This window comes from Lepisma saccharinum, chromosome 2, assembly GCF_977018435.1.
Source record: "Lepisma saccharinum chromosome 2, izLepSacc3.1, whole genome shotgun sequence".
Lineage (NCBI taxonomy): Eukaryota > Metazoa > Arthropoda > Insecta > Zygentoma > Lepismatidae > Lepisma > Lepisma saccharinum.
The window spans coordinates 203,587,813-203,600,020 of record NC_139230.1 but is presented as its reverse complement, the minus strand read 5'-3'; the positions used below and the strand labels follow the sequence as shown (position 1 = coordinate 203,600,020).

General features: G+C 35.0%; 1 protein-coding gene across 1 annotated transcript in view; it reads right to left on the bottom strand.

Annotated features, from left to right (window-relative positions):
• The window catches only part of LOC145984270 (UBX domain-containing protein 7), a 41,833-nt gene that overhangs the window by 9,118 nt on the left and 20,507 nt on the right, over nucleotides 1-12,208 (bottom strand). Inside the window, exons 3-7 of the mRNA XM_083117900.1 lie at nucleotides 10,391-10,509; nucleotides 9,649-9,795; nucleotides 7,211-7,417; nucleotides 5,706-5,930; nucleotides 2,149-2,262 (exon numbers count right to left, since the gene is read on the bottom strand). Coding sequence (XP_082974026.1) covers nucleotides 2,149-2,262; nucleotides 5,706-5,930; nucleotides 7,211-7,417; nucleotides 9,649-9,795; nucleotides 10,391-10,509 — 812 coding nt within the window. The remainder of the gene's footprint in view (nucleotides 1-2,148; nucleotides 2,263-5,705; nucleotides 5,931-7,210; nucleotides 7,418-9,648; nucleotides 9,796-10,390; nucleotides 10,510-12,208) is intronic.

Here is a 12,208-nt window from a genome sequence, read left to right as displayed (position 1 = left end):
TAGCATGTGACATGGTGCAGATGCTGGCATTTTCATCCCATAACGACTAGCTTATTTACGCACATATCTTTAGCATGTAGATAATTATAGTTATATTGCATAACGAGTACTAACCTGTGTTATAAGAGTTGTTCAAAGTTGTTCATGCGCTATCTCAGCCCAGAACCCAAGAACCATTGATTCGAAATTGTCAATTACACTTCTTTTCTTGATTTATTTTACAATTCAACAAATGAGTTTATGGAAACCAATTTTTCTAAATTGTCAATTTTCAATATTCTGTTCACCCACAGAATGTACTTGAAGAGAACAGAATCATCTTTATTGAGTGAATATTTTTGCCTCAAGGGATACTTAAAGACCAAAATATAGTGTGGACCTCCTGGGACCACTAGCTCTGTGTGTCGCTTTAATAATTTCCAATGTATAAATTAAATCAGGGTGTCTACCAAAATAACAAATCCAAAATTCTTGAGTTTTTCTTGACCTTTTTTTCCTTTTCCTTGACCTTCTTTTGTCTTTTTCTAAACATGTAAACCCTTACTTAGGTATAGCTGGAAATTAAGAAAATAGATTATTCAATGAAAAACCCCAAACACAAAGTGGAAAGATGAAAACTGAAGTTGTACTTTAATAAGAGATTTAGACTTTCTTTAATTGAAGGCCTCAGGTGTAAAACATGGTAAGTGACATTTTGATCATTTCTGAGTTCATTACGAAATAAGGTTATTAGAAACTATACTGCAGATAAGTTGTTTTCGTGTTGTATTTCCCAATTTCAGATGGTTTCACTGAGTCCAATGCAAATTGTATGACATGGCAATTTCACTCAAAAATTGAAGGATGGCACATTTTACTTTGCAACTCAAAAATGACCAAAATGTCACTTTTAATGCATGTAAAAATTAATGCTTCAGACTTCGTCCTGGATGGGGAATGGCCACATTACTTTAATATTTTTACAAAACTTGATGCATACAAGAATGTAATCCTTAAGAAACAAGGCGAAAAAATCTAACCACAACTCAATAGAATTTTAGACTTTCAAATATATTAAATTTTATCAAATCCCAGTACAGGTATATAACAATGTAAATTCACTATATTGTAAAAAATAGCAAAAATTCTTGACAACAAGCATAATTTCTTGACTTTCTTGACCTACCTGTTGATTTCTTGACTGGAAGTCCTTGTCAACATGCATATTAAATAACACTCACTGAAAATCACTATTACAATAGAAAAATGAATACTTATATAAGTATTGATTGTAGAGTTACAGACACTTCTGGGTTGTAAAAACCTCGTTGGCTTTGAATGGGATTATTACAACTCAGACGTGTCAATGACTGTACTATTAACACAAGAGTTAAAACTACCAGAATAAAGATTAAGCCAGGGACTATTGTTTGCACAGTGAATGCTTCTTTAGAGTTAATTTGCAAGTTGTGTGGTGGAGCTCCTCTAAAGTCAATGCATACCAATATCTGATAATGTACAGATCCAATATAAAGTGGTAAATATTTAATTGAGGAGGAGGGAGAGTGACAAGGGGTATGGGGTAGGTGCAGGATGAGAAAACCTAAATGATTCATTCCCACCCTTAATTAACCCTGGTGTATCTACCCATGCCATATGATAAAACTTACTGTCTGAGGGTGAGGGAGGAAGCCTCATAGGCCATATTTTTTTTTCTCAAAATTCAAGAAAACATTTTGTTGTTGAATCACTGCTTCCTTTGTTGATTGCATATGTGTAATTATAATAATTACAAAAATGACCATTATTAATAAAAAATAATAACCAATTATTGCATGAGTGAAACACACATATTTTACCATTCACTAAAACTCACAAGCCATAATAATTTTTCATTAATTCTTTTGTTTATAGAGATGCAGCTGTTTATTAATTATAATAATTACAAAAAAATGGTCACACTGGGACTTGAACCCAGGAACTTCAGTGGTGAGACTACTTGACCCATTTGGTCACCGAGCTGGCACAACTATGAACTGAATTACAGACTGGTTATAGGCTGAAACCAATCATGTATCAATTAATTAGCCTCATCCCTAAGAGGTTCACTCTTACTCACAAACTTAATGAAATTTCTGCTACCTCATCAATTAGTAATGAATTACTTACATGAAGTGGAGTATCACAGCTCTCTTCGGCTGTTTCTGAGGTGATTGTGCTTGTGATAGGAGCTTTTCTTCTTCTTCCACCCTTTTTGTTACCTCGCCTGTGGTTGGAAGATGCCTACAAAATAAAAATAAAAATCAATTTATCTGCATAACCCCAGACCATTAAGCTATAAATACAGAATTGAATTTAATTGTTCCTTTAATTCCACGTAATGCACAGATAGGTTAACCTTTAGGAGCCCCCCCCCCCACTTGCTGCCTGAGCCAATTTTGAGCAAAATGCAGAGTTTCAATTAAATGAGTGTAGATCGGAGGCTAATTGCCTTAGAGAGATGAATGATATACCGTTGTATGTGGAATGAACCAAAGATTCAGACTATATAAAATTTATGCAAATTTGATGTATATGTGGTGGTTGGGGGAGGGGAGAACCCCCCAAATTCCAAAATTTCAGGAAAAAATGGGGATTTCCCCCCTCCCCCCAAGAAAAAAGTACATGACAGTGTCGAAATGCACATGTAAATTATCGCTGGCATGTAAGGAACACAAAAATATTTGCATTATTATTGTATGACCAATGTAACGCGAGTTGTACCCCTAAAAGGAATGGTCAGGAAGCCAATGATTCAAGCTTCAAAATGCAGTCTTACCATGAAATGACTGTAGGTAGCTCAGAGGCTAATTGCCCTAGAGAGAGGAATGATATACCATTGTAAGTGGAATGAATCACAGATTCAGACAATATAAAATTTATGCATATTCGGCATATATATATGGAGGGTGAGGGGGAATCCCCCAAAAATATTTTTTTTTTAAAAATTGCGGTTTCCCCCACCCCCTAAAAAAAGGTCAAAACATTCCTTTTGACCTCAGATACCGATAACAAACTTCCTTCAAATGCAGTTTCCAGGGGTGAGGGAAATGCATTGCTTTAGAACAACAAAGACGGCCTTCCTTTGTCGGCAAAATTTTTCCCTTGAAAAAAGATGCAAAAAGAAGTCTCCTTTTTCCCGCCATTTTCTGAAGAAAAAACACGTGCAACAATCATTTTTGTTAAATACATGTGTTAGCAACATTATGAAAAAAGAAAATCTGAATTCTAGCCAAAAATAGCGAAGTTATAACGTATAACGAGACGATCGGGCACCTAAAGGTTAATCAGGACCGGACCTACAGTTTAAACTGTACAATGTGTCTCCACCAGGTATCGACCCAGTACCCCTTTATTACAAGGCAACAACGTCACCACTACACCATCAGGGAGACACTACAAATACTGATTCTCACTTTATGTGTATCCACAAATTTTTATTTTAGTCGATTGTCATATTCAATTTCCTAATCATAATTTCCCATTCAAGTGATTTGTCGCATCACCTGTCCATAAAATAGTCATTATATCTACCTGCAAACAGTTTTTGACAATTCCAATAATACAGTCATACAAATTATGTGTATTAAATGAATTAACAAAAATATTAATCTGAAGCATGTTAAAAATGAAAAGCTGCACTACAATAGAAGTCAGAGAATTTTCAAAAATACACCTTAACATTAGTTTTCTTCTCTTATTCTACTAGTAGAAATGAGTTCAGTTGTATGCAACAAGTTCATATTTCATCTTACTTTGGAAGGATACCACAATTCATGTGTAATTATTACAATAAATTTCTACTGTAAATGAAATTAAATAGTAACATCCAATGGCTTATAATATGCAAAAATAACACCTTGACACATTCAAATTTTCTTTATTAAAGGGTGAGGTTCAGCCGATGGCCATTCTCCCACCTAATAAATTAATGAGTACAAAATTTAGAAATATTATCAAATCAAATTCAATATTTCTCTTTATCTCTAGATGGAATAACAATAGCTATAAGCATGACAGTAATAAAGTAGATAGTTTGGGACTGAATCAAAGAGTTTTGTGTTACTTTGAGTTATAATTAATATGTATTTCATGCAAGGGTTTACAGCACAATAGTCTAGAATTCTAATTGTTTAAGTAATGAGCAAATCCTACATTATGTATACAAAAATGTGTTATTTAGTTATCTCTACATAAATATTTAACTTTTTTACATTATCTCTTCAATGTTTGCACTTATTACTTCATTATTTCTTCCTTTCAGAATTCGAGAATTCTCGGATTTAGTTAGTTTTTATTACATTATTTACATAGATTTTGATTATAAATGAGGCACAGTTTCCTCTCAATCCTTCCCCATGCTATTCCTTCTTCATATTTTATTTTTTCCGTGTAATCTACATATGGCTACAACCAAGAAATATGACGGAGACAGTCCATGTAGCAAGTATATACTCCCTTCAAACTTAGTTAATCAGAGATAAATGAAGAATAGAAACATAACATATGAGGTCCAGACAAAATAAATAGTACTAAGTAACTGAAGTAGAGTTTTGGCATGCCACTTGGACTTCAGTTACTTAGTGAAATGATGGCATGTGGTGCGAGTTGTGCTTTATCTAAGATAATAGTGTTCTTGCCTTTGGTGCAAGTGGTTCCAGGTTCAATCTCTAGATTGGACTCCAAAGGTTCAGTGTTAACCTAGTATCCTGAGAACAATTAGAGAGCTACTTCAAAACAATAGTAGCAGCCTCTAGTCCCACAAGCCAGATAATGTGATCAGACTATGGAATGACTACATGTTATGCAACATATTCGTATTTTTGTTATAGCATATTTTTCTGCCACTTTTGGCTTGTTGCAATGATGAGAACGAGCAGGGTTGCTACAATTTTTTGATTATGAAATTCCCTGACATTTCCAGGTTTTTCAGACACGTAGCAACCCTGACGAGTGATGATTATATGAAGTTGATGAAGGGTACTCACAATTGACACCCATTCCCAAGGTGGGATTCGTGTTATCCAATGAAACATAAGCATGTGCATGGGGGGGGGGGGCAGTTGCCCCTCCTAATACTCTCACTTAGAAATTTAGTGTAGACAAATCTTATTACCGTTATTAAGCAATATTATACTCTTAAACAAAATAAGTATTTTCAAGACAACGTAAGTTCCAAGCAACTACAGAGGGTTTATTTCCTACGCAACTGGACTATCTCACTTTGTTCTCCAGCAAATTACTTTTATTAAGACTCACACATTTTATTCATTAGCCTAGTTTGTAGTCACAGAAAAAATTGATCATATATTGGAAATGAATAAATTATGTGTAGTTAGTTGTTTTGAATCTGCTGTATGAAATAACATTTATATGTAAATTAGTCTGAACCACAGAGAAGGAAAATAAAGTGGGAGAGGAACAGCAAACTCTGTGACACGGAAGCTGGAATTCTTCTAATAGAGTGATTTTCGGTGGGTCCAGACACACACTATATACGCCCCTGTTTAGTACCCATCAATACAATAAAACAGTGAGATGGAATGAGGATTTTCTTTGTCCGACCGAACTTTCATCAAAGCTTTAGCCCCCTTAATCAGAGGGTCTGTGCACACCTATGCAATGAAAGTTGCTTGGCAAACCTTGGCACACACAGTTTAGTTTTATTTACTACAACATACACTTACATTCTCTTCATTTTGACTGACATCAGATGGCACCCAAGCACTTTCTCTGGCTTCATTGCAGCAATTCAATTCACCAAAATCTCTGCCTTCTATTGGCGCTTCTTGAACATCTGAGCCACTCTCTTTGACAGACATGTAACTATCTTGAGAAGAACTGTCCAAACTGTCTTGAGATGTGATGGTCCAACTAACACCACTTCTTCTATGGTGTTTAGGAGAAGTAGCCTGAAATGGAATGGGAACACGTCTTTATAACTTACAACACTGCCATCTCTCACCACACCAATACTTACGATACTGATATCAGTGCTCGTGTCAATTCTTACTGATACAGATGGTAAAACATTATAACAATAAAAAATTGCTTAGAATATTGATTAAAATTAATATACACGATGCGCAAAAATTATTGGTTGATTTTGTAAGACCGCATTTTTACCAATAATGAACAGAAATACATGATATTGTTGCCATTTGAAGACGAATATTTGAAGTTTTACACAGACCCTAAATGCATTTGATGTGTGCCCCATGTGTCCAGGAGTACTTCCATTCACGCCAAACCTTCTCAAGCATTTCTTGCGTAACGTTTCTGATGGTGATATTGATGTTGATCCACCTTCGCAATTTTGGCAGTGTCTGTGGAAGTAGAGCAATGTAAACATGCTCTTTGATGAAACCCCATAGGCAGAAATCATACACCGAGTCCCATCAGAAACATCCCATAAGGCATGCTTGAGAAGGCTTGGCAAGAATGGAAGTCCACCTGGACATCTGCCATGCCACACATGGAAAGCACATCAAATGTATTTAGGGTTTGTGTGAAATGGCAAATATTCCTCTTTCAAATAGTGGTAAAATAATATATTTCTGTTCACTATTGGTGAAAATATGACCTTACAAAATTCATCAATAATTTTTCACACCATATATAAGTATTCTATAGCAATTATACACCTGTTTACTAGAGTTTTGTAATAAAAATATTCAAAGAATTACATTGTATAAAAAATATCACAAAATCCATTCTTTCACACAATACTGGTGAAAAAATGAAAATTTTAAATTTTGCAAAATTTACAGGATAATTAGATACTGTAAAAGTGTTACATGGCACTTTTGCAGACCACACAATACACCCAGAATCTGGAAAGTATCAGCAGGAATCGGTGATTAAATTCAAACAGATACTTTCTGATATCGATGCCCTGACATCAGCAAGATCAATACATCAGCATCGGTATCACCTCATCCATAGTTGTAGCATTTTATAATTTGGATGAGAAGACGACGTCAGGATTGGAGCACATTGCAAAAAAGAGTCGGGTGTTTAAAGAACAGAAGATGGATTGACCAGACTTCTAAAGAGTCATTAGTTAGGTGTGAATTACATAGGAATACCATTTTACGTTCCCAGATTTTACATTTCCCTGCATTATACATTCAATCTTGATGTTCCCAACAATCCACAATATTACAATAACACAAAATTAACCTATACTTACCAGTTTTGGACGCTTTTGTTCAGGACTGTCTATAAACTGATGCTCTGCCAAGAAACTAAGAAGCAAATCACAGAAAGTACTAGAATCAACTTTGTTCCACACTTTCATTTTCTCCCCTGTTCTTGGGTCTATAACAGCTACATATGGCCATTTCTTAACATTGTAAAACGTCATGTATTTTGCACCTTCTGGGCTCGAGGAAAGCACCTAAAAACATTACAAAATTTTTGGTCAAAATTATTTGCACAGAACTAGTCTAAAAATATTTAAAAACTGTAGAATCATACTTTTGACATGTGAAGTCACGGACACTTCTGGGTTGTAACATATTCATTGAAAATCAAGTGAAAGCTAACACTTGTAAACAAATACAGCTACTTCTGTGAGGCAAAAGAAAGAAAAAAATGTCGAAAGTGATTAACCCTGAAAATGTAGTCTAGACAGTTTTGAATTTATTTTTTTAATGTAGAGCATGGTATAGAGTCTAAAACATGAGGAAAACAAGGTTTTTCATCTGCCATATTCAAACACCTGGTCTGATTTTGCTCACATGTAATACCATTGCAGTCTATCAAGTTTTCTAGCTGCAGAAATAATTTTAACTACAGGGTGGGAAATAACCTTTTGCTAGGGGTCTGCAGGAAAAAGTAACAACAATTAAGAAATTATGGTAATACCAAATGTTTACTACGACAATTGTGGTTACAGAAACAAAATTAAAAGTTAGTTCACGACAAAGCACCTTGCTTCAAGGCAAATGCTAAAACCAAGACCTTCTTCAGCGAAGTGGCATTGACTTCTTCAGCAGTTCTGAATGGCCGGGTGCATCACCGGACCTGAATGCAGCGGAGCACTTTGGGGGCTATTCTGAAGGATGCAGTTGAGTCCTTGATGATAGTGGAACGCGGACCGGACCGCTATTCCCGGCCAACACTCCTTGCACATCTGGAACAAGTCCTCCATGACATGGAATGGAATACGGACTGTTTGCGAATCTTCTGAGCTCCTACCCTGATCGTCTTCGTGCTGTGAGAGAAGCAAACGGCGGACATACTAACTTTTAATTTTGTTTTTGTAACCACAATTGTCGCAGTAAACATTTGATATTACCATAATTTCTTAATTGTTGTTACTTTTGACTGTGGACCCCTAGCAAAAGGTTATTTCCCACCCTGTAAATGATTCTAACTTACAGCAATTATCACGGTCACTAAATGGATGACACTTTGCCCATCCACCGCAACTCATGCTCTTCCTAAATCATGTACTAAATTTTGAAAAATTATTGTCAAATTATAGTGCAAGGAATGTCATAATGCTCCTGTAAGTTTCGTGCACAGAGCTCAAACTGTAGACTAGACAAAGGTTTGAAAATGTAAAAAATTATCAAAATATGAAAGTATACATATACACTGTATTCATGTGAGTACCCCACACCTATTTAAAAAAAGGGGGTTCATTATGAGAGTGCACGACTTACAGAACTTGTAACTAGACATAAATATTTGCAAGCAATCGATTATGATGAGAAATGAAAAAATCATATAAAGAGTGTTCCGATTTAATTATGCCACAATTAACTTTATTCTACTTTCACGAAATTTCAATAAAATGTACTCAATTTTTCCTTGTAATGTTTTAAACATGCAAAAATTTATTGCATCAACTGATCATCACAGATGAAACTATGATTTCCCCCACATAAGGAAGTGCCTGATAACCAAAGTACTACCACATTTCAAACTTGTAAACTTTGATCAACAATCTTGCATCAATGCAAATGTTTTATCTAAAAATTTCAGATATTTCTTTTTTGTTGCTTGAATATACGTACATGTATATTATTATTATTATTATTCATGTTAAAAGTCCATTTCAAGCATGATTTGAGAAAAATAGCCTGAAACAAGCCCACTGTGACTTGTACTGCATTAATTATTTTGTGTATTATAAGCTCTGCTAAAACTTTTTTTTTACAAGTTTTCTCAATTTTTTGACAATCACCTCAAGTATTTAAAGCAAAAATTTACATTTTCTGAAGAAAACACTTTTTGACTTGGTTTCTTGGTGGGTTTTTCAGGGGGAAACTGGGCTAGACCCACCTGGGCTAACTCTGGTTATCAACCAGGTGAGTTGTGGAAGTGATTCCAAGCTTTCAAGAGCTAACATCACTCTCTTCTTCAGGGTAGAATAGCTCTCGAAAGCTTGGAAATACTTCCAGTTCAACCCTGAAGATGAGAGTGACATTAGCTCTCGAAAGCTTGGTAACCTTGCCTGATCTCCTGTGGTCAATAACCCGAGAGAATGTTTTCATCAATAAAGAGATTCTATCCCCTGGAAATTTATGTACAAAGCTCAATGCTTCAAATTTAATTGAATATTATTAGAAGGGAAACCCCAGAAACAACATCTGTACTAATATATAATTAACCTCTCACCTGCCAGAGTACAAAATGCTCTTCAATTATAGTTCTTATTGCTTCATTAGCCCATATGTCACGATTTAAAACCTGGCACGCAAACTCCTGTATATTCTGTACATCAACAAGCAACCATTTCTTGTAGAGTGTAGCAAAGTCTCGAGCCTATAAAATATGTATATAAATTTGTATTTTTATAATGCATGAATGTATAAACTAATCATAAAATAACTTTATAAGCAATATAGGGATGAGATAGATGATTAATGTTAAGTTACTGTTGTTTGAAATATCACTACCAAATCCGACATTTCCTGTGCAATGACCTGATAGAAACAATCTTCATTTCAATAGCACCAAATTAACCAATAATTATTCATTTTAATATTGTATCATTTTTATTTGCACATGCACTGTATATATTTTATCTATTTTCTTTTGCAATTTCTTCATGTAGTATTTTTGTTTCCTCTGTCATTATTATGGTATTTTATATTTTTTTCTCTATGCTCACCCTAAGACAATACAGCTGGGCCAGGTGAATGGAAGAGTAAAATGAAGACATTAGGAACATTTTACTACACATTTCCTTGTCTAATGCTATTTTAGTTTTATCTACATTATTTATTTTGGCACAGCAAAAAATAAATTTGACTTCCATACATGCATTAATTAAAATTTTCATTAAAATTAGAGCTCAGCAGTTTTAGCTAAAGTATAGATCAGAATTTTATACAAATCATTACCAAATTTTTCTTACTTTCAGAAAAGTTCCTTGGCACATAATATCAATTGGTGGGCGGAATAAATCTTCCAATGTCCTTACATGCGTCTTATCACTACTATTTGGTGGTCTGCTAAATAATTCTTCTTGTCTCCCTTTAAAAAAAAATCAATAAAATTAAAATGTATTAACATAAATATGTAGAAAATTTAACTTACGTAAGATCACTCACGGTTATCAAAATTAAATTTTAAATTGAACAACATATAGCAAACAAGAAGGAAATAGGGAAGTTTCCTAATTAGGAAATAGGGAAACTAGTATTTCCAATTTCCTTCTCATTTGGTATTTAGCACTTTTGCCATCATTCCTTTCATTCACTACATGCATTAATTATTTTACACAGATTTCTTACGTTTCAATATGAATCATGATGATGAAAATTAATGACGAACTGTTAAATTAGATTGTGGATCAAACATAATGATACATTCATACTTTGTTTTCCTTCATGGTGTAGTGGAACCATGCTGCCTTGTAATCAAGGAATCCTAGGTTTGATTTCTGATGGAGACACACTGAACAGTGATTCAGATCAGAATTTAAATGGTAGGCCCAGTACTTATACCATGTGAGCATAAAGTGGGTTAAACCAAAAGGGGACCCTTGGTGTTGTAGCATGATAAGCAAACTACTTTGCAACAGATATTAGTACTAAGTTACACAATATCACAAACTAAACTGACAAATGAGATGTATTTCTTCGGCCAAGGAGTTGGCAATTTTTATGACAATGCTCCCACTTAAACAGTACTGGGGCTCAGTCAGCCTCTCATAAATGGGTAACTGGGAGCAAGCCTGGTAAGTACAGGTGGCTGGATTGTGGTGTTCATTTAATCATCCACACTGTGGTAGAAATTGAGAATGTGTGGGGCTTTACCTTTTTCTTCTTCATATTGAAAACCCTTGCTTTTGTGGTACACATTTCCTTTCAGTCATCAAATATACTATATAGTAATATTCTGAATGTTAAGTAGATGATCTACTAGTGTTTTGGATAGTTGGACACACATTTAACTTAAAGAGTGATATTTTAGCTATTATGGTGTATTTAATGTGATGATTTCTTCTGAATGTTTTGGCATATATGTACAGGGTGGGACACAAACAATTAGACAATTTAAATTTGGCACCATTGTAGTTGGCGTGGTAAAACACACATCCCTGAGTAAAGAGGCTTAAAGCCTTCAGTCGTCAATCAACGTTGGCCGGAAGAGCATTGAGTGTTTGCTGTGGAATGTTGTTCTTTGGGAACAATAACTCCACTACTGTAACACAGCGTGTTTTTCAATGATATTTTGACATCAGGAACAATAGAGACCAGGAGGTCTCTTGCGGGCAATGGATACAGTAGTCTTGAATTGCATAACCCAATTCAATATTGCTTGGTGTGTTGGAACCTTTCCGTTCCTTCCTATCAGAGTCCAATCATCGGGAGATGCGGCAATGACAAAGCAAAATAATAAAAATATTGCTTTTTAAATATTTTAGGGAAGAAGAAAAATAAATCAGAATATTCGCATATTTGAGCGAAACTAGTTAAGTAACACGATTAAACAGCTAGAAATACACAAGAGATTTGCTAAGTTTAGCGCATCGAAAGGAGAGCCCAGTTCTACACCCCCTCCCCCATGCCCAACCATCCTGCTGAGTTTCCGGTGAGTGCAATGGTGTCAGGCGGGCCAGCTCATCACAGCAGGTCTGCAAATCCAAGGTCCCTCGACCACTTTTCCCCCGCTTTTGAAGGTCTGGTCATGAGAGACCTTTTTTTTCAGCCTCCTTGTTTACAAACAT